Source organism: Elgaria multicarinata, chromosome 4 (assembly GCF_023053635.1).
Source record: "Elgaria multicarinata webbii isolate HBS135686 ecotype San Diego chromosome 4, rElgMul1.1.pri, whole genome shotgun sequence".
NCBI classification, from domain to species: Eukaryota; Metazoa; Chordata; class Lepidosauria; order Squamata; family Anguidae; genus Elgaria; species Elgaria multicarinata.
The window spans coordinates 55,515,796-55,542,050 of record NC_086174.1 but is presented as its reverse complement, the minus strand read 5'-3'; the positions used below and the strand labels follow the sequence as shown (position 1 = coordinate 55,542,050).

Genomic DNA, 26,255 nt, shown 5'->3' with positions numbered 1-26,255 from the left:
CGTATACCGCTTTTCTACCATTATTTCCCACTTTTTACTCTGTGTTATACAAAATACCACAACAGATGTCATTGTGTGTGCTATAAGGTATAAATGCACAAGAAGGATATAGAATCACCATGATGGGATCATATCAATGTGACATGAGTTGTAGATCTGGTGCTCAACAGTGGTTTGATCTGCATCTACTAGGAGATCATATTGTATGATGCTGCAAAAAAAAACTTCAGCTCCAGATTTCTACTTATTAAAGTATCAAACCTCTGTTAAAGAGCCAGGAGCAGGGTAGCCCATTTTTTCAGCTGGCAACCCTATCCAGAGTGTATCACATGAGGTGGGCTAATGAAGTTACTAATTCACAATAGCCCCATCATCACTGTCATAACAGCTGGTCTCATACGTAAAGTCCATTAACATGGTTTATTGACTGGCCTGTTGAACTTCTGCAATGGCAGCCATACCTGTTTCCAAATATCAGACAATTTGTTGAGCTAAGAAGCAACTTGACTGTCTGAAACTTGAAGCTACAACTCTTCTGCCAACTATGACAGCTAAAAACATCCAGGTGGAAACACAAGGTCTTGATAGATAAAACACCACAACCATGTGAAACTGATTTAAGTGAGTTAACTGATATGACTTCTATGTCTGGGGCTACTACAAGTATCTTGAAGTGTTTTTTCTTCTCTCTCAATTGCAGTCGAACCCTTCCAATCAGAACCCCCAAATCTCAGTGTCCTCTTTATTTCTTTAGGACAGCCTTCTCCAACCTGCTGCCCTCCAGATGTTTTTGACTACATCTCTTAGCATTCCTGACCATTGGCCATGTTGGCTGGGTCTGATGGAAGTTGTTCCAGGACATCCGGATATCACCAGGTTGGAGAAGGCTATTTTAAGGTAACTTGTTGATCCATTTCTTTTGATTTTGTTCAAAACTATTTATTTTGTTGCTGTGCTTTAAAATTGCTTTCATTAACTTGTATTGTTCATGGCTTTTGCTATTACAGACTATAACTTACAAACATATGAAAATAATTCTTTGATATCTTGATCCCAAAGATTTGCCCTGTTGTAACAGAGTTGGATGCTATTATTTGGCTTCTGAATAATATGTTTTATTACAAGATATACATATTTAAAACATGTCGGTATACTTCTTGAACTGCTTTCTCCCCCCTCCTCCTTTTTTATAGATTAGAAAAAGAGAACATTCAGCACAGCTTTAGCAATGAAGCAAAGACCCGAGCCCTTCAGGCCCAGCAGAGAGAGCAGGAGCTGACACAGAAGATGCAGCAAATGGAGGCCCAGCATGATAAAACTGGTAGGTGGTAGGGAAAGATTAGAGCCTGGGCACTCACTCACAAGCCCGGCCCACGCCTTACTGTGAAATGACATCAGGAACACCTGTAACCTTTGGCTGGCCGAAGGGAGCAGATGCTAACTACACCGGAGATTCCGAATTACATATTAGTTAGCGTTTAAAAGAGAAAATGGAAAGTATTGCCCACTGTCTGTTGATTTCAGAGTGCTGCTCTCACATCTGTTGCACCATCTGGATTATGAGTTTATTTACCTGTGTTCAAGAAACGTAAAGCTGAGAGGGACCACAACAAAGTAGAAAAACAAAGGACTTGTTTTTGGCTGGATTTTCAGGCACACATGTTATATAAAGAAAATAGCATCAGAAGCTCTGCAGGAAATGCTCTGAGCTTACAGTTAAAGTCTCCTGAATAGCATTGAACAGTTCCCACAGTACACACATTATAGCTACTCTAAAAGCTTAATGAGTTTGCTTCAGAATCCAAACTGGAGAAAAGCTTTAGCCATTAATCGGTACTTAATTCACTGTCGCAGCTGGATGTAATTCACTAGCTCCAAATTAATATGTTCCTTTATTTAATCTTTGCAGCCTCACACATTTTTAGAATTTGTATATTCTGTCCTCCTCAACTATAGATAGATCTTTAATCTTTTGCAAATATGAGAACCTGAAAGTATGCAGTTTAAATTGATAAATATGGGACATTGGCAACAGCTGGCAGCCTGACTGGAACCTGATGTGTTTCAATATTTTGGCACAGCTGACCTATAATTCTTTACCTTTATAGTGTGAAAGTAAAATGAATTTACAAAATTGTTGACAATCAAAATATTATGTGTGCACCTTTAATATTGGGGTTGGAGAAATTGCATTTTAGGTCCACATCAAAACTGTACTATGAGATTTAGAACTGCAGCAGATTTGCATATTTAAGCTATAAGTAGCATCATTCACAGAAAATATGCATAAGTTGCATATTTTCAGAAGCTGTATTTTCAAATTACAGTTGGTGGATATGTTGCTGTAGGCAATTCAGTGAGTGCCCAGTAATGCTTTAAAATGTGTGTACAGACTACAAATGTTACTGATCAGTTTAGTAAGGCATGCAATCACGTATCTCTACCCTCCCTAAGTATCTGTATCTGACTTAACCAAATATTTACCATTTCACTTTTATTAAAAGGGAAAGCAAATGTAACAGACAAACAGTTGTAGTGTGTGTAAATTAGGCAGGCAGCAGGGTCCAGGAGAAAGCCTTAAACCTGCATGGCTCTCCTCACTGGGTATATAATGTGAACTGCAGAATCCACATGCACAGGTTCCACTGGCACAAAAAGGATTAGAAAGGATCCTGTGAAAGTTAACTAATGTAGGCATTTGATTTTATTCATTTATTGGAAGCCTTCCACTTGTTCTCGTGATCCGATTCCTTCTCGCGTCTTTATTAATCTTATCCCTGCTATCCTCCCTTCCTTGCTTCATATTATTAATTTTTCTCTGTCCTCTGGTTCATTTCCTTCTGCTTTTAAACATGCTACAGTCTCTCCTATTCTCAAGAAACCTACTCTTGATAGGCTATCTCTGTCTAACTACCGACCTGTCTCTTTGTTGCCGCTTGTTTCAAAGGTCCTGGAGCGTGTGGTCTACTCTCGTTGTCTTGATTTTCTTTCAAGTAACTCTGCTCTGGATCCTTTTCAATCTGGATTCCGTCCTTTGCATTCCACTGAATCAGCCCTTACTAAGATTACCAATGATCTTCTTACTGCCAAGTCTAAAGGCCATTATTCCGTTCTTATTCTCCTTGATCTAACTGCAGCCTTTGACACGGTTGATCATGATCTTCTTTTAGATTCACTTCATGACCTTGGATTTTGTGGCTCTGTCTATAACTGGTTTGCCTCCTATCTAGCGGGTCGCTCTTTCAGCGTGTTGGCTAATGGCAGCTCGTCTTCCTCCTTTCCCCTTTCAGTAGGGGTTCCGCAAGGCTCAGTGCTTGGCCCGTTGTTGTTTTCCTTATACATGTTGCCCTTGGGCAAGCTTATTCAATCTCATGGCCTCCAATATCATCTGTATGCCGATGATACACAATTATATCTTTCATCTCCGGATCTTTCTCCTGATGTTCACGATCGTATCTCGGCATGTCTTTCAGATATCTCAGCTTGGTTGCTTCATCGTCGTTTGAAACTTAATATGGCAAAGACTGAATTGCTTGTTTTTCCTCCTAAACCTTCTCCTCATCTCTCATTCTCTCTTACTGTCAATGATGTTACACTTACTCCAGTCAAGGAAGCTCGTAGTCTTGGCTTTATATTTGATTCCTCGCTCTCCTTTATTCCTCATATCGAGGCAGTAGCTAAATCTTGTCGTTTTTTCCTGTATAATATTGCCAGGATTCGATCATTTTTGTCTGTCTCTTCTGCCAAGACTCTTGTCCATGCATTGGTTATTTCTCGGTTGGACTACTGCAACCTTCTTCTCACTGGCCTTCCTTCTTCCCACATCAGTCCGTTGGTTTCTGTTCACCACTCTGCTGCTAAGATCATCTTCTTGGCTCGCCGCTCTGACCATGTTACTCCACTTCTGAAATCTCTTCATTGGCTTCCAATTCACTTCAGAATCCAATATAAACTTCTCCTGTTAACCTACAAAGCTTTTCACTGTCTAGCTCCTTCCTATCTTTCCTCTCTCATCCCACACTATCGCCCGCTCGTGCTCTTCGCTCCTCTGATGCCATGTTTCTCGCCTGCCCAAGGGTCTCTACTTCCCTTGCTCGGCTTTGTCCATTTTCTTCTGCTGCCCCTTATGCCTGGAATGCTCTTCCAGAACATTTGAGAACTACAAGTTCAACCACAGCTTTTAAAGCTCAACTAAAAACTTTTCTTTTTCCTAAAGCTTTTAAAACTTGATTTTTGTTCTGACTTTATACTGTTAGTTTTACCCTACCCAGTGCCTGTTTACTCTAACCTGTGCCTGTTCGCATTCTCTTCCCCTCCTTATTGTTTTATTATGATTTTATTAGAATGTAAGCCTATGCGGCAGGGTCTTGCTATTTACTGTTTTACTCTGTACAGCACCATGTGCATTGATGGTGCTATATAAATAAATAATAATAATAATACTTCGGTATCACTTTTTCAGCAGCTCAAAGTCATTTGCATCACATTTATATGCTAAGGCCACTGTTCATATTAACGTTTATATAGTTAGTGGGGAATGGCGCATGCATGTGAGGCTTGCTTCTATGTCCTGAAGAAGGATGAATGAATCTGTCAATCTGTGTTTCACTTAGTTTATCATTTTTTCAATTTTCCGTTTGTTTTTACCATTTCCAATCAATTTGCAATAAAAGAAAACACCTCATGAAAATTCATAGATTTTCATGCATATATTCCCTAATATATACATTTTATATGCTGTTTCCTAATATTTGCATTTTTGAAAATAATTTCCCCTAACATAAAGCATTTTTGTATGTTAGTTTCACTAACATATGCATTTTTGTGTGCATGATTTCCTAATATACATATTTTTGTATTGTTTTTTTCATTGGAGAACTGAATCACAAAATTCAGAAAAGTATAAATATTGAAGTATAACCATGGTTTGTGTATTCGTTTGGGAAGTGCAAATTACATAGACTTGCATTAAACTGTGAACTGAACAAATTTCTCACCCATTCCTAATTCCGATTATAACCTACATTGTCCTGCAATGTGTAAATTGGTCCCATGTTCTTGCCAAGGTGTGCAGCAACTTCATAAGAATGAATCAAGTTAATAGCTTTTACATTGTCATTTCTTATTTATATGGGATACAGATATTGCCCACAGTGGACTAATCATGACCTGCAAGATCAACCCCATCTTATTACGCCATGTACATAGGGAAGGGCCCCAGGCTGCTTTCATCTTTCCTTACTAGAGTAGGTGAGGTTGTGAGATTTTCTCTTCTAAAAATCTGTTTAGCTTTTGGTGAGACTATTTTGTCTTTGAATGCTACAGATCTTAATTATTTGCAAGAGTTACTCCCCTTTATGCCTGGCCCTGTGCCTTTCATTGTCATGAGCATTGCCCATTTCATCTTTTGCTTTTGTGTGCTCAGAGTTCTGTAGCCTTATGAGCAGACCACGTTTGTGTGTGGAGTGAACTCTGCTTGGTTACTCATAATTCTAGCCTCTAACCAATACAGGGATGGTCTCATCCCTGTTATGTTGGATAGGATATTCAGTAACATCCCTGCGCATATTCTTCATCTGAATTTCTGCATGGAGTATGGTGGCCCTTTATGAGGACCTGAGTCTTTCAACCTTGTGAAATGCCCTCTCTAGGATGTTGTCCCAGGCACCAACGCTAATGGTTTTTAAAAACCAAGTTAATACCTGATTTTTTTAGAGAGGCCTTGGTGTTGGTTGATTGCTGCTTTTGGAGGGTCTTTTCTTCTACTACTGCCTTGGGATTGTGTTACCCCCTTTTTGGGGGTGGGAGGGATATGCTACTGTTTTATGGTTTATGTCAGATTTGGTCAACACACATCCCGTGAGCAAAGGAGAGTAATTTTTTGTGGGGCCCCGCTGCCCCCCTTCTAGCATTTAATTGTTCCTTTAAAACAAGGCATGCAGGGAATGTGCATCTAGTTGGGAAACAGAATTGATTTCCAGGACTGAGATTTTGCTTCCTAACAAGGTGTGAGCTCCCGGCACATCTTGATTTAAAGAGACGTTTCTGCTTTTTTTGCTGCTGCATCACCAAATTTGAGCAGCAATTTCAGTGGTTGGTTCCAGAGGAAAGAATTGGCCCCTGGATCCCTGTAAGTAACCCACCCCGGTTTATATCGTTGTTACTATGTTATGCTGCTGTTTCTGTACGTTTTGATATTTTTGTCTTGTTATAGATGTGTTTTTATTGTTGTAAGTCTCCCTGGTTTCCTTTGAAGAAGAGTGGGTTATATTTTAAAATAAATAATAAATATAAACATTTGCCTTTGAACTGCTTAGGGAAAATTCTGACAAACAGTTTTATGTAAGTGCAGTGCATTGGATCCCAGAGTTTTATATGTGATCATATCTCAATTCATGAGATGCTTAGCAGAGTATAACCCTCTTAGATCAGGGTTGTCTTGCTTTACTTAATATAATTTGTTGCTGTCTCTTCATGTCCTGCAAGCTCAACACTAAACTGATAGCCATCTCTATTTCAAACTGTGTTGTGTTTGAATTATGCAGCAGTGACACCAATCCTAGCAGTGCCATCTTTGCTAAAAATGAATGCAATTATTTGTTTTATGACTTCATTCTACGTAAGTGTATTAGGGGAAATGGGATTATTTGTGGCATCTCTCTGCATTCCATACAACACTTCTGTGTATAAGCAGCTGTGACTTGGCAAGATACTCAGAACAAGTTGTCATTTATTTTTCCCTCCCTTATCTGTAAGATCTCACTTAATTTGCTTGCATTGGGGAATGGTACTTTGTTCCCATTGATATTTCTAATATGAGAAACAAGAAGGGGGAAAGTAAGTCACATCGTACAAAGCATGTAATCTCAGTTGTAACTATGATAAATTATGGATGAAGGAATTGGGCTTCTATCTGCTATTTAATTGAATGAACTGTACATGCAGTATTATATTTTCAGTAGGTGTCTGATCATTCTGTTCATAGGTGCCTAATTGGCAGGCATTTTTTTTGTCATTTTGGGTTTGCAATTTTGGATTCCCTCAAATGGTTTTGGGGAACTGGCATGGCAATAGCTACCTCTGTATGCTAGCATAGTTTCAGAGGCAGTATGGGAAGAAAGCATGGCAGCTCCACTGGACATATGGCAGCCAGAGCTGCCACTCCTGTGGTTAGTGCCCACCCACAAAAACGTGCAGACCATTTCAAACCTGGTTTGGGAGAGTGTTTTGGAGGCAAGTCAACCCTTTCAGATGGTTTGTAAGAACCCAAGTTCGAAGCAGCTTTCAGATTTAAAATGGGGAAGGGAGGACAAAAACTAGACAGCAGATTGCATGGTACAATATTTGTCATAAGAAAATGTTATTCCACAGTGTATGTCTCTTATAGAGGAGACAGATGACTCTTGCTATTAGTGAGAAGAACCAAGGGGCTCCATTCTCTGTTCAGTGAGGTTCCATCATGCAGATTCAGTGACTGATAAGAAAGAGCACAGTGCACAGAAAGAGAGTTGAAAATGTGTTTATCTTAACACTTTTAAAGTGGTTTCCCTTTTGCCATAGAGAAAAAATTCTTTCAAAGAAAACTGTGCTCCATTGTTAAAATAAAATTTTAAAATACTCCCTCTAAAATGTCCTGTGTTGTGTGTGTGTGCGTGTTGTATGATTTTCTAGTAAACGAACTGGATTCATTGCTGAGATCCCAGAACACACTCCTATCAAAATTAAAAGAAGAATGTTGCGTGCTGGCAAAGAAGCTTGAACATATCACAGAAAAAAAAAGGTATGTAATGTTTTAATCTTCATACAAAAAGGTACTTACAAGCTTGCTTACTATTTACAAGTATTTAATAGAAATGTGCAGCTTGATAAGGCATGAATTCTTATTACACTTAGGATTGTACCCTAAGTGCCCATGGATTGTGCTCCCCTTCAATTTTGGAGGCTTCCATGTAACCAATGCCCTGGTGAGCTACTGCTGGCAGGCTGGGAGGGGCGATGAAATTGATTTTTGCCTTCCTCCTTTTTTTGCATTTCCTCTAGACGGAGCTCTGAGCCTGTCTAGAGGAGGCATGTTGCTGGGGGCAGGAAGGGGCTAGAGAGGCCATAGGATTTTTCATGTCCTAGTCTCTCCCCTCCCCTCCTCGCATTCCAGTGACTCTGAGGTCCTCCAAGGCCGCTTTTGCAACCTTCGAGAGCAGGCACTTTGGGTTTTCCTGTGGCAGCAGTGAGGGGTTGGGGAAGTGGGGGAGAGATCATTTTCTATAATCCCCCTCCCAAAGTTGTAGCAGTGTCTATGGCTTGCGGAGGGGAAATCCAAAGAATGCTATGGTCTCTGGGACGCTTACTAGGGACTATACAATTGTTGTCTTAAATTTTAAATTTTCATTTTAAGGTTTCTTTATTTCTCTTATTCTCCAACTCACACATCTGAAGAAAACCGGTTATGATCATATCCACAACCACTCTGATGTGCACAATGCTTTATCTTTCCCATTTCCATTTCTGTTCAGTCAGGAAGACATGGTTTTATATGTACTGTGGGCAAGTGCAAAACCCTCATACATGTAAATATTACATACATGCACCAGTTATATTTAGATTCACCTATCACATGGCCACCCTATACACATTTAGTATTAATACACCTGTGAGGCTTCCATCTGGGTCACAGATCATTGGTATAGCAACAGATACATGGGCTAGTGTATGTGGTAACTGAATTTAAACACGATAGGCCATGAATTGCTTATGGTATGTATAAATTAGGTTCAAATAGAGGTATATTTGATGTATGTACATATTGTTTATAATAGAGTGAATACCTGTTTCCACTTTACCTATTTATGCCTGTTACCCTTGCAAGAATCAGGCTTTTACACTTGATTAAGTACCAAGTATTTTCCTGCACAATTGTGTGTTTAAATCTTATTGCTGCAGTTGTTTAACTTATTAATCTCAATAGACAATTGGGACCTACAACAAAAGGTTCCAGAGTGGAGAACTCCTCCACGTGGCCATGCCCTCTTCTTGGACACTCATCCAGTTCTACCTCCTCCCTCCCACCTCCAACAACATTCTGCGGCCACTGAGCATGCTTGGTCCTTATTGGGCTGTTTTTGTTCTTTGTTTTGCTTCTAAAGGGGGGGTGTATTTTTTCTGCACTCAAACAAACGTTGGGGTTTTCTCAAGTCTGTTGATACTTGCCTTTTGTGTATGGATGGTGCTGTTTGGGCTACTAAAAGGATCAACACTTGGATAATTGAGATTGCTTATTAGTATATATGATTATAAGTACATTAAATTATCATATGGTATATCTGAATAATATTAATATATTACCTCGCCGTTAAGTGTAATATTCATCTGGAATATTAATGTAATTATATTTTTATTGTGATAGCTTCAGTGAGGCAAAATATATTTTATTGCCATAGCTTCAAATAAGGCAAAATATATTAGTGCTTTCAAGGCAAATTTTAAATGGGGAACAACAAATTGAGGAGGTGTGGCTGGATACTGCTGGGTGTCAAGTTCAGTAAAAGAGCATAGCAGGAGTCAGGCACTGTTTGTTACTCAAGGTGCTTCTGGTTCTACATCTAAACCTGGAAGTCTAAGTTGCAGTAATGGCTAGAAGCACCTTCCCTCAAAACCATCTCATGATTTTTACCTGGCAACCCTCACTTGTGCTTTCATCAATTTGAGAAAAGACTACTAAAGAGTTATCTATATGACAGTAGTCTGTATGACACTGTCTTTGAAAACTTGTTTGGAACCTTTACTGGTGGAGAATAGAGTAGAAGTTATTCTGTAACTGAAAAATTATAACAGGTGATGGGGGCAACCTGCTTTTCAAGACAGGAGTCAGGAAAATCCTGATGACTCTATGCTACCTCCGGCATCAGAGGCAGTAAGCCTATGCGTGCTAAGTGCTGGAGAATGTGGGTGGGAGGGTACTGTTGCAGTCATGTACTGCTTGTGGGTTTCCCGTTGACAACTGGTTGGCAGCTGTGAGAACAGGATGCTGGATTAGATGGACCCTTGGTCTGATACAGCATGGTTCTTACGTTCTTGAGATATAATATTGCCTTTCAATTTACAGGCAAACTATGGTCTATTGTTCCCCCTCCATATTAGATTTAAATTAAAAGTGTCTCATGGTTCTGAAGAATTGCCTGTATCTTCCATTTCATAAATTATTTTGAAATTAAGCTCTTTATTCAGAAATGAATAATAGTTGTGCATGAGATGTGTCTATAAAAAAGGGAAACTGAATGATTTCAGGTAAAATGCTGTCATGAATTTTAAGAAAACCATCTGGGAAGTAGATACAGTTTTGTGTTTGGGACTGTGACTTTTGTTAAGACACTTCAGTATGTAGTCAAAAGCTCTCTCCAGATAATGTGCTTTAAGATCTCCCCCAAACCCTGATTTATAGAACTTTTAATGGGTGTCTAGCATCCTTTATAGGTATGTGACAGTGATCAGAGAGTACAGTTCAGAGACAATATGAGTGAATTTCATTCCCTGCAGTTAAACAATGCAAGTTAACTATTTGTACTATCTCCATCATCTTCAGAATTTATTCTCTGGAATTGGCTGAGTTTGCACCTATTTGTGCAACGTAGAATAATATTGGCATTAACAGACTGCTTACTTTGAACTATACAGGGCACCTGTGGTTTGAGGTAGGCCCAAGAGAAGCTGCATAAATACTTTTTTTTTTCAGCAGTTGTATAGTTTCTACCTGGAAATTTATCAAAGGCGAGTCCTTTTCCAACCATTTGTAATTTGGAAAAGATAAAAGATTTATAATTCTCTTTACATTTTGGGATAATACACTTTCGAACACAGTTTCAGATATCATTCCACTTGAGCTTCACAAATGAATGTGTATTAAAGACGCAAATTCTTTTGTTAAGGTTTCTGGAAGTGTAAAATATACATAAATATACATAAAATATTTAGGTCAGACATATCTAGGATACATAAAGATGCATTTACATTATGCAAGTGGATTTCAAGCTTGCTTTTATGTGTTTGTATGCTACTTAAGTAATGTATTAATATAGCTAGTCTTCAGACCTAATTGGTGTGTGGAATCGATAATAATAAAAATTGTCCTGAGCGAAAAATTTCCTACGTATGTGGGCGGATCTTGGAAGTGCTGAACTTACTCCCCTCAAGCTGCACAGCTGACACTGTGTACACATGCAAATGTAAAAATATAGTCCTTTAGTGTTGTCTGTATAATTTTGCTTGCCCTTTTTTGGATTGTCTCAGAGTTTGAGGCTTGTGGATTGATGCTCGACACTGTCCATTGTGTATTTGTGATTTGCGTTTTGTAATTAAGGGCAACAATGGGAGTCCATTGGGTCTCATTATATATAATGGTTGGTTTAATTTGTTTCACTTCTATCTTGTTAATTGTAAATTGATCATTAAGATTTGAATTCTAATCTGTCACTAGGGTTGAGTGAATTGAAGCTAGAGAAATGATCCTGTTTTTAATCACTGATGATGAGAAACAAATTTTATAATTTTGGTGCATATTGCAGTCCATATATTTTAACACTGTTTTTTATGATGTTATAAATATTGTTAAATGACTTTTAGTGTAGTTTTACTGTTTCGCTATAATGGATAAATTATATTACCATTTTGGCAACAGTAGGCATCCAACTGTGTGAGTTTAATTGAAGTAAAGAACACGCACCCGGTTGAACTGTTTTTCTGCATGTTCGATTGATGCTGTATTGGATGACTGCAGTCATTATACTCAAACACCGCGAGTAAGATATTTGCCCAAGCTAGAGGATCAGAATGCAAATAGAACTTAGCTGAAAAACCAAGCGATTATTGTGATATTCAGTCACTTTACCAAATTGTCCCAATCTCAATTAAAATTAATAGAACGTACCTCTCATTTAATTATAATGCTCTAAAATGGCCATTTTTCTGAGAAGTGAAGAGCAGTTCTAACGAACAAAACAAATAGGTTAGAATTTGTACAGTGCTTACCAAAAGTTAGAGGAACAAAGCTGGATATAAGCCACCTTTGTACATATCCCAAATATTGAATTGATTTACAGCAATTTACAATCTGGTTTCCTCTATCATTGGGCATGCAGACTGGGAATGATGGGAATTGTAGTCCAACCTAACGGAAGGGCATCAGCTTGTGGAATGCTGGTTTATAGGATAGTGCAGCTCATTAGCTGGTAGAGATTTACAGAGGCTTTCTGATACTGTGGTTTTCAATAGTAGTACATCAGCAATGCTTCCAGTACAATGTCTACATTACAGGCAAACTTGTTGAGAAAGTAGCAAGGTCTTAAGCTGGTCTTCATCCAAAATACTTCTGCAATTTAACAGATCCTTTTTGCTGATCCAGTCCTCAACATCAGAGAACAAATTTGTAAAAATCACTTGATTATCACATGTCATTCTGTTAATAGCAATGTAAAACCTCTTTGTAGTATCTAGTCCAATCCTGTACCTAGTTATTTATGTGTAAGCCCATAGAGTTCAGTGGGACTTAGTTCCAACTAAATTTGCTTAGGATTGCATAGAGAAGAAATTTTATATCAACTTCTAGCAAAAGAATTTATAACGTTATATAAGGGTGTTTCATGCATAGCTAGTATTGCTCTTTGCTTTGACATTTCTATCAAAAATTATTCCATGGAGTTATGTTCCCAGCTGGTACAATAGTACCTATTTGAATAAAAAACAATCATTTTTATATTCCCTGTGTTGAATAAGATGTTTCTCATGCAGATGTGCACTGGAATTTTGTTAAGGTGATGGCAGACTGCATGATAAAATCTGGAAACATCCATCATCAGTGTTCTTAATTCTCTAGGTCTGAAATTGGCCAGCTTAGTCAGGAAAATGATTATGTCTGTGACAGACTTGAGAAGATGCAGAAAAGGAATGATGAATTGGAGGAACAGTGTATCCAACATGGAAGGATGCATGAGAAAATGAAGCTAAGGTAGGAGGATGTATTAATTTATCCCTATGTGGTTTGCTGTAACAAACCTGGTGGGTCCTTTGACATTCCTACTCTTTAATTTCAGGAACATGACCAAAATAGTTTAGACAACATCTTCATTGTTTATATGTTGTATAATTTTCAGTAGATAAGGAAAAAACTATATTAAACATTCGTAGTTATTTAAACTGTTGAAGCCCAATTAATTTCACATATGATTATAGGCTGTTTCTGTTTTCTGCACTGTTGCCCAAATGAATTGTCTGAATATATAATATTCAAATGTGCCTGTGTCCTTATTTAAGAAGCCATTCTCATGTTTCATGGTTTATGGTTTCATGGTTTATCAGTAGCCATATTTTTAGTAGGTGTTTTTTAGTTTAACATTAGCATCCTTTTATGAACAGAATTGTTTGTAAAAATTGAAATTGCTTTTAAATGTCAACAGAATGTTACCTTTTAAATATTTTCATAAAATACTTCAACATATAGTTTTTAAAAACTTCTCCACCCACTTGAGGCCAGCATCAACCTTTGGGGTTGGGGCTGAAACAGGACAGGCAGCACCCTCTCTCTTTTTAGCCAGAACTATGCGAAAAGTAGCTGGGAATGCTAGTGAGTCTATTCTTCTTTCCCCATGCTCCTCTGGCAGAGAGATAGATGGTAATGTAATGAGTGTGTGGTTACATCTGACTCAGTGCAACACCACAGAATAGTAGTAGTTGGAAACTTGCATTGTAGTAGAAATTATTATCATGGAGGCTATTCTCTCCCTTCTAATGTGATTCTTCTTTGTATTCAATCACAAATGAAACCTCTTGCTTGTTGCCTCAGAGGCAGATGACCTTCTCTAACATGCCATCTGCAATCACCCCTACATCTGCTTAAGAAATGCCACTTCTCTAGTTTTTTCTCTCACTGAATTTCTAAATGTCTTACTTGCTGTTTATGAATCTTGTCATTTATAATCCTTTGGCCCAATTTCCAGTCCCCTTGATAATATTCATATCAGAATCTATTAAATTGTGTTTTAGGAGTCAAATGCTTTATAAACAGCAACATGTTTGAATTTACTAATTTGCTGATTTATCCTAAGTTATGGACTCTTTCTTTATAAATTCATTCTCAGCTAGCATTCTAGAAACTAGTCCTCGTGATGAGGTACATCTTCATTCTATTCACTGTAGGCAGGGACTCAAGTTGATACCAGGTTATTTGTTGTTTTTTCAGCCCCAGAGGACTTCCAAAGTGGTTTTAGTTCTGCTTGTATCTATCTCAGTGATGTGATGCAGGATCTAGTAACATAAAGGCAGATTTAGAGTTTTTTAGCCCTCTTCAAGTTTGTTGAAAAGAAGGAGCAGCTAATTCTTCCACCCAGTGCAAAGTAGGTTGGGGAAATAATAGAGAGGCTCTGTTATGGATGATGCAACTCTTCACCCAGATGCTTTGAACTTTACTCTAAAGCCCCCAGCTCCAAAGACCCTTAACACAGGTGTCAAAATAGAGCCTCCAAGTTTGGCACTGTGCCCATTAAAGTCTTCTTCTCCTTCCACTACAGATGAATCAAGCCAATTGCAGCCCAGCTTAGCCCTGGGGGGGATCTACACGTTGGCGCGAAGGCGCTTCATTTAGGTACGTCTTTTTAAAAGGCGCACGGAAGCGCTTCTTTCTTCACTGTGTGTACTGGAAAACGAGCGTTGGAGCCGTTGGTGGGGGCTGTTCCCCACCCCACCCCACCACACCCCCATCCCCTCCAACACGCTCCGTCGCCAAAATCGGATTCTCCCTCCACCCACCCCGCACTCATCTCTCTCCACCTAAAAAGTGGAGCTGGGGGTGGTGGTGTGTGTGTGCTAAGCATGGCATTTGTTTAAGTTACTCTGACACAGGAAGGAATAGATGTGGGCAGGGAGATGTGTTTACTCAGAAGTAAGTTCCCCCTGCGCATGGAGGGTACATCTCCACTCACTCCCACCCCCACTTCTACAAGGCAGACGCTTTTAGTTCTGCAAAGATACATTACCGTGCTCCTTAAGAGTCAAGTGGCGGCTCCTTCACAAACTACGACGAGCATTGGAGCCGTTGGTGGGGGCTGGGGAGTTGAGGCGGAGCATTTTCCAGTACACACAGTGAAGAAAGAGGCGCTTCCGTGCACCTTTTTAAAAGACGTACCTAAATGAAGCGCCTTCGTGCCAACGTGTAGATCCCCTCCTGGATATCAGTTGGAGGGAAGGGCAGAAAACATGGCAGGCATATGCTTGTATGCCATCCCTCCTTTCCTACAGTTTACTAATCACCAGGATAGCCAGTAATTCCCAGAAGTAATATACTGTTTGGTGTTTATATATTTGAGTATTTGTTTATTTATTTGTAACGTTTATATATCGCTGAATATAATAAAATTTCTCAGTGGTTCACAACATTAAAATGCAATATTAAAACAGTATTAAAACATAGAATAAAACACAGCATTAAAACACTTCCAATGACAATAGAATCATAGAATAGCAGAGTTGGAAGGGGCCTACAAGGCCATCGAGTCCAACCCCCTGCTCAATGCAGGAATCCACCCTGAAGCATCCCTGACAGGTGGTTGTCCAGCTGCCTCTTTAATGCCTCTAGTGTAGGATTGCCCACAACCTCCCTAGGTAACTGATTTCATTGTCTTACTGCTCTAACAGTCAGGAAGTTTCCCCTGATGTCCAGCTGGAATCTGGCATCCTTTAACTTGAGCCCGTTATTCCGTGTCCTGCACTCTGGGAGGATTGAGAAGAGATCCTGGCCCTCCTCTGTGTGACAACCTTTTAAGTATTTGAAGAGTGCTATCGTGTCTCCCCTCAATCTTCTCTTGTCTTCTATCTTTTCTCCTTGTTGGAATTGTTTGTAATTGTGCCTTTAAAATTTCCTTTTTTAAATACTCCCACCCATCCTGCACTTCTTTTCTCATTAGGCTCACTTGCCATGGGACCTTACTTAACATAGTTCTGAGTTTATTAAAATCAGCTTTCCTAAAATCCAGAGTACGTGTATGGCTACACTCCGCTTTTGTCTCCTTTATAATCAAGAATTCAAGTATGACGTGGTCACTTTCCTCCAGAGTTCCCGTAACTGCCACTTTATCCACTAAGTCATTCCTATTAGTCAATATCAAGTCAAAGATTGCCGATCCTCTAGTTCCTTCCTCCACTTTCTGTAGGAGAAAGTTATCACCCACACATGTCAGGAATTTCTTGGAAGGGCCACTTTTGGCAGTATTTGTCTCCCAACAGATATCAGGGTAATTGAAGTCCCCCATCACTACTACATCACACTTTCTTGAAACACTGGGAATTTGTTTCTCAAAAGTTTTGTCCTCGTCTTCTCCTTGATTGGGTGGTCAGTAGTAGACACCAATTATCATGTTCTTTTTATTCCTTTCCCCATTTATTTTAATCCAGATGCTCTCAATAGGGCTCCTAGTCTGATCCGCCCGTATTTCTGTGCAGGGATAGATTTTTTTTTTAACATATAGTGCAACTCCGCCTCCCTTTCTGTTTCTTCTGTTCTTTTTGAACAAGTTATATCCTTCAATTGCTATATTCCAGTCATGGGAGTCATCCCACCAAGTTTCAGTTACACCTATCAGGTCGTATTTGCCTTCATGTAATGAAAGTTCAAGTTCATTCTGTTTGTTTCCCATACTCTGGGCATTAGTATATAGACATCGAAGACCAAGTGTTTTATAGTCTGGCTTTGTTCCTACATTGTTGCGGACACTATTTTGGGGCACTATTGAAGCTGTTCTCTGTACTGTGGTGCATGGGCCTTCATCCATTGTTGCCTCGAAGTTTACATCTCCCGCCCCTGTAAGATTCAGTTTAAAGCCCTCCTGATCAAGTTCTTCATGCTGTGGCTGAACACATTCTTTCCAGCCCTTGTGAGGTGCAACCCATCCCTTGCCAGCAGTCCATCTTCCAAGTAGCATAGCCCGTGGTCCCAGAATCCAAAACTCTCAAGTCCGGCACCACCTTCGTAGCCAGTTATTCATCTGGAGTATTTTTCTTTCCCTTTCTAATCCTTTTCCAAGAACCAGAGGAAGGATGAGAAAACTACCTGGGCCCCAAAGTTCTTCAGTTTCCTTCCCATAGCTTCAAAGTCTGAAATGATTTCTTCGTAGCTCCGCTTGGCGACATCATTTGTTCCCACATGGATGAGAAGAAAGGGGTATGTCTCCGTGGACTTTATGAGCTTCAGTAACCCTTCAGTCACATCTCTAATCTGTGCTCCAGAGAGACAGCGCATCTGGCGAGTCCATGGGTCTTCACGACATACTTGGGTTTCAATCCCACGCAGCAGGGAGTCTCCCACAACCCTTACTCTTCTCTTCTTATTGTTTGACCTACTTTCTGCCTCTTGTTCACTGTTGCACGGTGTCTCCTGTACTTCTTCCTCTGCAAACTGTCCTTCAGTCTCAGCCTCCAGTAGCTGAAAGTGGTTGCTTAACTCTAATGGTTCCACCGGTGCAGAATGCCTTCTAGTTCTTCTACCCCTAACTGTCATGCTTTTCCAGGGGGTTTCCTCTTCATTTGCTTTCCTCCCCTCAGCATACTCCACTTCTGCTTCAGCTGGCTGTTGCTCTTCAATCTCATGTGCTTCTTGTTGCTGTTGCAGTTCCACCGTTCGGTCTAAGAACTCCTCAACTTCTCTTATTCCTTGGAGGGTGGACACTCACTGCTCAAGTCCTCTCACTTTTTCTTCCAAAAGTGCCACCAGCTTGCACTTGTTGCAGGTGTATGCCATGTTGAGTTCAGGCAGAAAAACGAACATTGCACACCCTTTGCAGGTCACCACCTCTAGGGACTCCTTTCCATCCATATTGTCTATTTCTGCTTTGTTTTTTCCTTTCTGATTATAGTGGAATTGCCTTTGCTTTGTCCTGTCCTCTCTGAAGGTGCACAACTAGTATGTCTTAAGAGAAAAGAAGAGAAAATAAAAGAGCAGTAAAATGGAGTGGCATAATTAATATACTTAAGACCCAGAGAAAGCCTTGGGTGAACAAGTGTGACTTCAGGAGGCAATTAAAGGATACCATGTCATTTAAACGGCTAAATCTTGCCTTCTGTACTTGTTTCCAGACATGATATACTGGCATTACAGAACCCAAGGTAACTGTGAAAAGCAATGGATAAAATTAGAATCGAATATAAAATGTACAGAATAGGTCATACTGGAAGTGGTGATCTACATATCAATGAAGGCACAAAGTTTAATAATTAGACGTCTCAAAGGAAACCCTTAAACAGGTAGAAATTCCAGAAGACTATAGTAATACATTATTACTATTATTATTATCATTAGTAGAAGTAGTATTGGGCAATACTGGGCCTCAAGGCAGCCTTACAAAATTTAAAACATATACATTTTGAAACCTATGAAAAGAAATATACAAAAGTTAAAAATATATTAAATATATTACAATATTTAAACATTAAACATTTAAAATACATGACAATTTTAAAAGTCCTTAGCATAGACGGAGGCCCAGTTTATTTGCCAAAGGCCTGCTGGAACAAAACAGTTTTTGCCTGCTTCCAAGAGCACATCAAGAAGGGAGCCAGTCTAGCTTCCCCAGGAAGAGAGTTCCAGAGCACTGGAGCACCCACCGAGAAGGCCCCCTCCCATGTTCCCACCAGGCGTGCCTGTGAAGATGGTGGGACTGAAAGAAGAACTTCCCCAGAAGATCTCAAAGCACGGGCAGGCTCATAAGGGAGAATACGGTCTTTCAGATAACCTGGACCCAAGCCATATAGGGCTTAGGTGTATACTATTCCCCCTGATCAAAACTAATGGTTGTATTGAGATATAAAAGGAAATTAGGAGGCAGCTATAATAGAAATACTGTATATAACAATGTACTTCTTGTAAAGTGACTGCAACACTATTAAAACAACGAACATGAGTGGAAAAGTGCTCAGAAAAGTCAGCATTAGTCCTATTAAGGCATAATGGCCTAACAGGGCAAACAAATGTGTGTAAGGGGCATGAGCCCATGCACATTAGCTCAGCCTGGCACATGCCATACCTGATCACTCTGTCCCCAACCCCCTTTCATGGAGCAGGGAGATCTGAAGGAGACTTCAGACATTCATTTGACTTCAGACATTCATTTGAACGCAAGTAGAATTTCCCATATGATCAGGAATCTTGATAAAGCATAGTCTCTGATTACTCAAAGAGTTCTGCTTATGTTCAAGTGACCACAAGCCGAGCCCTCCCTTCAGATGTAGCCACTCAACCTGACAAGATCCCAGTACCCATTTACTGTATCTCACCTGATTGAGGGACCCGAAGAAAGACTTCAGAAGACCAATTTAAGTAAATAAAAGACATTCAGTCCTGTGCTCCTGGTGATAAAGACGCACATCCATACCTGTTCCTTTGGGGAATGCAACCCACTCTAGAATAGGCTGAACACCACTAACCTGAGCAGATGAGACATCTAATAACAATATTTTGCCTGAATTAAGCATCAGTTTATTGGCCACATCTAGTCCAGTACCATGTCCAGCAATTGAATTAGCTACCCCATTGCCTAACCTGAATTTGATGAAAAGGACAAATAGTATTGGCTATCATCCATATATTGATGACACATCACTCCAAACCCCCAAATGACCTCACTCAGCAGTTTCATGTTGATGCTCAAAGGCATGGGGATAGAATGCCATAGAATCCATCAATAGTCCTGTAGTACCATCTTCTGGAGTCTGTCCAGCCTATCCAGAAGGGTCTTCAAAAGATGCTGAACGACTAGAATGCAGGTGGTTGGCCAGCCTTGGTCAATTATCTTGTTCGCATCCTTGAATCTTAATAGTTAAAAATCATCAAACAGAATAGGACCAGGCCTAGAATATCTCCATTGACAGTATGGCAAAGATGAAATTATCCTTTATGTCCTTACGTGAATGGTTTCATATTTTATCTAATATATTTTAATGGTTTTTAGTTTATGTAATCTGCCCAGAGAGATTCGACTATGGGCAAAATTTATTTATTTATTTATTACATTTATGTACCGCCCCATAGCCAAAGCTCTCTGGGCTGATGCCACACAGCTCTATTTCTCCTTTTCATCTCCAACAGGTGAGGCTGTGGATGTGCTGAACTGTTGCCTGACTGCGACAATGAACTGGATGGGGGCTAATAAACTAAAGGTCAATCCAGACAACACTGAGATGCTGTTAGTGGGTGGTTCTGCTGACTGGATGGAGGTTGTTCAACCTGTTCTGGATGGGGTTGCACTCCCCCTGAAGGAGCAAGTTCGTAGCTGGGGGGTTCTCCTAGAACCATCTCTGTCACTTGAGGCTTAGGTGGCCTCGGTGGCATGGAGTGCTTTCTACTAACTCCGGTTGGTGGCCCAGCTACGCCCCTATCTGGACAGGGATAACCTGGCTTCAGTTGTCTATGCTCTGGTAACCTCCAAATTAGATTACTGCAATGCACTCTACATAAGGCTGCCTTTGAAGACAGTTCAGAAGCTGCAGCTTGTACAAAATGCAGTGGCCAGATTGATAACAGGGACCAGAAGGTTGGAGCATATAAGACCCACTCTGGCCCGCTTGCATTGGCTGCCTGTATGTTTCCGAGCCCAATTCAAGGTGCTGGTTTTAACTTATAAAGCCTTACATGGCTTGGGACAACAATATCTGATGGAACGCCTTTCTTGACATGAACCTACATAAACCCTATGTTCCACAGCTAAGGTCCTCCTCTGGGCGCCTACTCCGAGGGAAGCTCAGAGGATGGCAACAAGAGAGAGGGCCTTCTCTGTGGTGGCCCCCCAACTGTGGAACAGTCTCCCTGATGAGACCCGCCTGGTGCTGACATTGTCATCTTTTCAGCGCCAGATCAAGACTTTTCTCTTCTCCCAGGCATTTAGCAATATGTAATGAGCCTGGGTCTGTTTTTTGGTTCATTGTTTTAAAGTTGTTATAGTGGTTTTAAATGTATGTGCATATTGCATGTTTTTGTGGTTTTTAATTTTGTATATTGTTTTTAAATGTTTTTATCTTACGTGAAGCCCCCAGGGAGCTTCAGCTATGGGGCGGTATACAAATGGAATAAATAAATAAATGAATGAATAAAATGTTCAGCACTCATTATTTTCCAGAAAACTCATATCACTGGGAGAGAGGCAAACACCTGTTACTTCTGGCCATTTTATACAACATGTATTACATGCATGTCCCAGTTCTCCGCTTTCTGACTTCCTTCATATTGTTAGAGCCACTAAAAAGTATGCTCTGAAATGTCTACCTCATGGTTAGAGGCTGAATGCACCATCTGAATGTAAGTCCCTTAGTGTGCAAGTTTGCTCAGGTCATCAATGACCCTGTATTTTTTGTCTTGCTTAGAGCAAAGTAACAACATTTTGCCCCTTTCACCACTGTACCTAATAATTTAGTTAGCTAGTTCTAAAAATTTAGAAGTGATGGCACATATTTATAATTAACACAAGCTCTTTCCATAATACAATAATGACTAAAATATATCCCTTCAAATAATGTTCATATTGAATAGCCACTCCTTGTTCAATTACACTAGCTAATCATTTTCCTGACATGTGCATCTCCAAAATAGGGTTTTACAGTCTCTTAAGTTCTCTTCGGTTGCTGCATATCTATGTGGATGATTTTAAAAAAAAAAAAAGGCTTCTAACACATACTTGATCTCTTTTGAGTACCATAGTTCAAAGAAAAAGCCTAGAGGATTGGCAGTTTTGGGCAGATGTGTGTCTATTCCTCAGGCATCAGTGGCTGAAAGTTAACAATTAAAAAAAAGTTACAGCCATCTGTGTGGCAAGACAGCAAAAATCTGCACTTGCCTGTTACTATAAATAAGAGGGAATCTTGTCTGACTTTGTAGATGTTGGATTTATAAAGACTCCATGTGTCAAATCCTAACTGTGTGCCATGCTGCTGGGATGTGTTGGCAGCCAAGTACCTGGAGTGGTCTTCCCTTCAGACATTTTAGAGAAGCACAGCATTTTTGGAAAACTGTCTCTCTCTAGCACAACATGTGAGATATGATATAATTTAAAGAATATATGCACATCACCCAGGGGTATCGACTGATTCCCCCTCCTTCCTCCTTCCTACATAGGTAATCTATATAGCTAAATAATACCAAATCAAACAGGACCAATTTAACCTATTTTAGTGAAATCATAGGTAAATGGTTGTAATGCCCTGCTGTTATTTATATAAATAATACATATCATGTGGTTAACTCTGTTGAGAAAATGTGCTGTGGGTTAATACAATTTAGAAATTTAGTGATCAGTCTTTGGTAGCTCCTTAAGCAGGAGCGTTTAACAAAAATCCTAGTACATGATCCAGTCTACCAAAGACTTATCAAACCCTGTTTTCTTCTTGACTTAGGCACCTATGCACACACACGGGCACCCAAACAGGCAGCACAATAAGATTTTAGAACCTCCCATATCGCCACTCACCCCTTCTCTCATCTTGATAACAAGTAACTTTTGCTCTGCATGTGTAGGCAGGAGGAAACAGCTTTCTGTTTAGTCTATGGGAAACCTTCACAGGAGGGTGTAGCACCTGTACTGCACCAAACTGCACCCCTGCAATTTTACTACATGTTTTAAATTCTGCAACAAATGTCTTCTATTCCCTAATGGTCTTATTGGCCGGATATGTTAACGAAGCTGCTTCAGTGCTTTAGAATTTTTCCTCCCTTTCTTGAATACCTAGTATATTTTTATGTCTGTGGCTTGGATCCAAAGTCTTGTGAGCAAAAGGGAAAAATGGATTAATGCTGCTCAATGAAGTATTGTGCAACACTTAACAAAAGAGTTCTTAAAGTACAGTACCACAATGTATCAAGGGTTGCATGATAGTGTAAGAAATAGTGAATAAGGAAAATACAGTCTGTAGTGTATTAACTCTTATGGGCCATATAAAGATCCTGAGAATGGGTTTCAGCACATTAATCAACTGGTTTTTCCACTAGCAGCACAGCACCTCTTGGATCCAGCATAATATGACCTTGCATGCAATAGAGAATATTAGATTATTAGATTATGCTAGAATCAGTGAAGAGTTACACATAAAGGTAGCCTTTAGTCCTGGTTAAGATATGCATGGAAAGAGATTATGTACCTAGTAATGAGCTCAGTAGCGTAGGCATCAGATACAGATATTTGTCCACATCTATATTGAGAGATGACTGAGAAAGTGCACCCCTGTATTTCATCTGTAGGAATGCCAGGGTCGCTTAGGATGGATTGCATTGACATGCACTTCCTATGGGATCCAGCAATGGTTTGCATGCATGGTTTATGCTTTTTATCACTGATGTGTGCTATTCAGTAATGTGATTTTTATTGTTATATTATTGAAGTTGTTAACCACCTTGCACTATTTTTAGGTAGATTTTAAAAATAAATAAATAACATCTCTGGATTGTCTATCACGTGCAACAGAATCTAGTGTGGATTCCTCCCCGCCCCACAGATGTATGGTGTTACGTGTGTTTAAGGAGTCTGTCCTTTACATAAGAGATGAACATTGGTACTTAATTCAGTGCTATTAGGAACGTTACATAGATGGATATTGTCATATAAATGTTTTTCCTAAATCATTAATTCATGCCTAGATAGAGATAGATGAGAAGATTTAACTGCAAATGAATTACCATACTCATGGGGTGGGCTTTTTTCTAGCTGCTAGAAAATATTTCATTTCATTGTAGCAGTGTATTTTAGAAGCTATCATTTACTGCAGTCTCTAGTATAAAATAACCAGAAGTTTAATAACTTCTGTTTTAAATGTGAAGTTTTCATTTCTTGCAAATTACAGTTAGAAGGATTTTTTTTATTATTCTGATCTGTAAATCTAAAAATCAAAACTTTTAAAAAAGAGCATTAGGGACAACCATTTTTATGGGGGTGTGTGTGTGTAATTATGGTTTCGGAATCTGAAAAGTGTTTGGCTACTAGTTAGTGTGTTTATCTGTTTGGACTGATTACAAAGGAATAAAATAGAAAGTAGATTTTTAAAGGAAAAAATGCTGCCTAATACTTTTCAGCTTGAGAATTCCCTCTTTAATATTTCAGTGCTTAAATTTAAATATTTATTATATGATAAGATAATAATTGATTAAGATTCATTTTCACATGCTGAAAAACACAAACCATCTTGGATACAAGAATTGAAATAAGCTTTGTGCAAATATAAACTACCATAAATAACACAGAAGAATAAAAATATGATGAATAAGCAGACAACATTAGTAGTATGAAAATACATAGCCTGCAATTTCCACAGTGTAAATAACTGCTGAATGTTGAGGAAGCACTAATGCAAATCAGTTTACTGGGTTGCAAACAATTAACAGAAAAAAATCTATTTGTCACACTTGAAACCTTTTACTTGGCAAACATTTTTTCTCTTTAATATGGCACCATTATTTTTGTAGCTGAATCACAGTGCGAGTAATATGATAAGATTATTTATGCCGCTCTTTGCCACCCTTTGGACTGAGCCATGGACAGAGGAAGCAAATTTCATAAGGAAGTGCTATCCTTCACATTCCTAGATACCATTTAGAACTAATGAGCTGCTTGTGACTGTGAGAACAGGACACTTGAGTTATTGTTTACATACGACTCCTACAATAAATTCTGCTCAAGCCACACATTTTCCTTTCTAAGTATGTCTGTTTGCCTGAGTGAAGAACTTAGTACCAAAATCTATTCGCATGACCCACACTATCAATATGTTTATCGTAAGGAAAGCATTAAGCTGCTAATCTAAGATCAAAGCATTGAGCCAATACAACATAATCCTAGCAGATTTATAGAAGAAAATTATCTAAGTAATACCAGATAACAAGAACAGCATGATATATCCCATTATAGGCATCTGTTTCACAAGCTACTCAAGAAACTACCCATGAGCAGAAGTGTTGTCATAGAAAATACCCTGCTTTTACTTTTAGGTACATACTATGTTATAATTCTGAATGAGACTTTATTTGCTGTTTCTAATAGCATGTTTCTAGTGCTGTGGTTTGTCTTTAAATAGTGGGTATTTAATACCTGTCCAGTTACAGCTGTCTCACTTCCTACATTCCATGTTGTGATGCATCTGTGTGTTTAAAGTTCAGTTTCTGTGTGACATCCCTGTGATATTTCAGAATGCACAGTATGATGTTTTGCAAGTACCAGTCAGAGACAGATCCCACACAACAGTTCAGTAGCAAATATCCACTTTGGGTATTTAACAATAATTGGGATCGTTCCACCGGCCTTACATGAACTCCAGATAGCAGTAAAATCTAATTACTAACCCATTTGGCAAAGTACTTTAAGTGGCACCATGTTTGCTTCTGGTCTTGCTGAACTGCATGCTCTCTGTCACTCAAGGTACATGGAAATCTTTTTTTTTTCCATATAGAGAACTTAAAAGAGTACAATAAATATGGCATGAAACATTGTTCCACAAGTATTAGAGTAATTGCCAATCGAGACTCAAAATTGCATACTTGCTATTAAATATGTTGTTTTTTATACTGGGAGCTTTTATGAAAGTCATGTTGGTAAGAAAAAATCCATATTTTTACCCCTATCCTATTTAATTGAAATTGTAATCTTGGGGCATTCTGGTTGCATGCAACACTAGCTAGTGAGAATACAGGAGGAGGAAAGGGGTGTGTGTGTGTGTGTGTGTGTGTAAGTATGTATGTATGTATATCTTGTCAGGCACTTACCTGAAGGCTCTTTTGGCAGCATATGACAAGTAATTATTATTATTATTATTATTTATTTATATAGCACCATCAGTGTACATGGTGCTGTACAGAGTAAAACAGTAAATAGCAAGACCCTGCCGCATAGGCTTACAATCTAATAAAATCATAGTAAAACAATAAGGAGGGGAAGAGAATGCAAACAGGTACAGGGTAGGGTAAGCAGGCACAGGGTATCTACAATAAAACATCTTTCCCATAGTTTTCCTTTTCTTGTCTTTGCTATTGCAACATGTATTCCCGCCCATTGTTTTCAGCATCTACACCTATGAAGTGATGTGATACTTTGCACATTTGGTGGGTGGACAAAGTGCCAAAATAGTTTGAATGAGTCCTTTAAATCATTCTTCTGCATTCTTTGGAAGGTGAGATAGATCTCTCTTAGGCAGCTCATTCAACCCAAGGGAATCATGTATTTTTCTACTACCACTACCCTAGTTCTTGTGTCTTG

The 26,255-nt window shown here is 39.2% G+C and overlaps 1 protein-coding gene across 3 annotated transcripts in view; it reads left to right on the top strand.

Moving 5' to 3' along the window:
* The window catches only part of SDCCAG8 (SHH signaling and ciliogenesis regulator SDCCAG8), a 125,962-nt gene that overhangs the window by 61,433 nt on the left and 38,274 nt on the right, over window positions 1-26,255 (top strand). Inside the window, exons 14-17 of one of the 3 annotated variants that reach the window (XM_063124323.1) lie at window positions 1,194-1,321; window positions 7,672-7,780; window positions 12,863-12,994; window positions 20,117-21,069. In XM_063124323.1, the coding sequence (XP_062980393.1) occupies window positions 1,194-1,321; window positions 7,672-7,780; window positions 12,863-12,994; window positions 20,117-20,120 (373 nt within the window). In that variant the 3' untranslated portion in view covers window positions 20,121-21,069. Of the gene's footprint in view, window positions 1-1,193; window positions 1,322-7,671; window positions 7,781-12,862; window positions 12,995-20,116; window positions 21,070-26,255 lie in introns of those variants that run through there. The other 2 variants (XM_063124321.1, XM_063124322.1) reach the window with 2 other exon arrangements.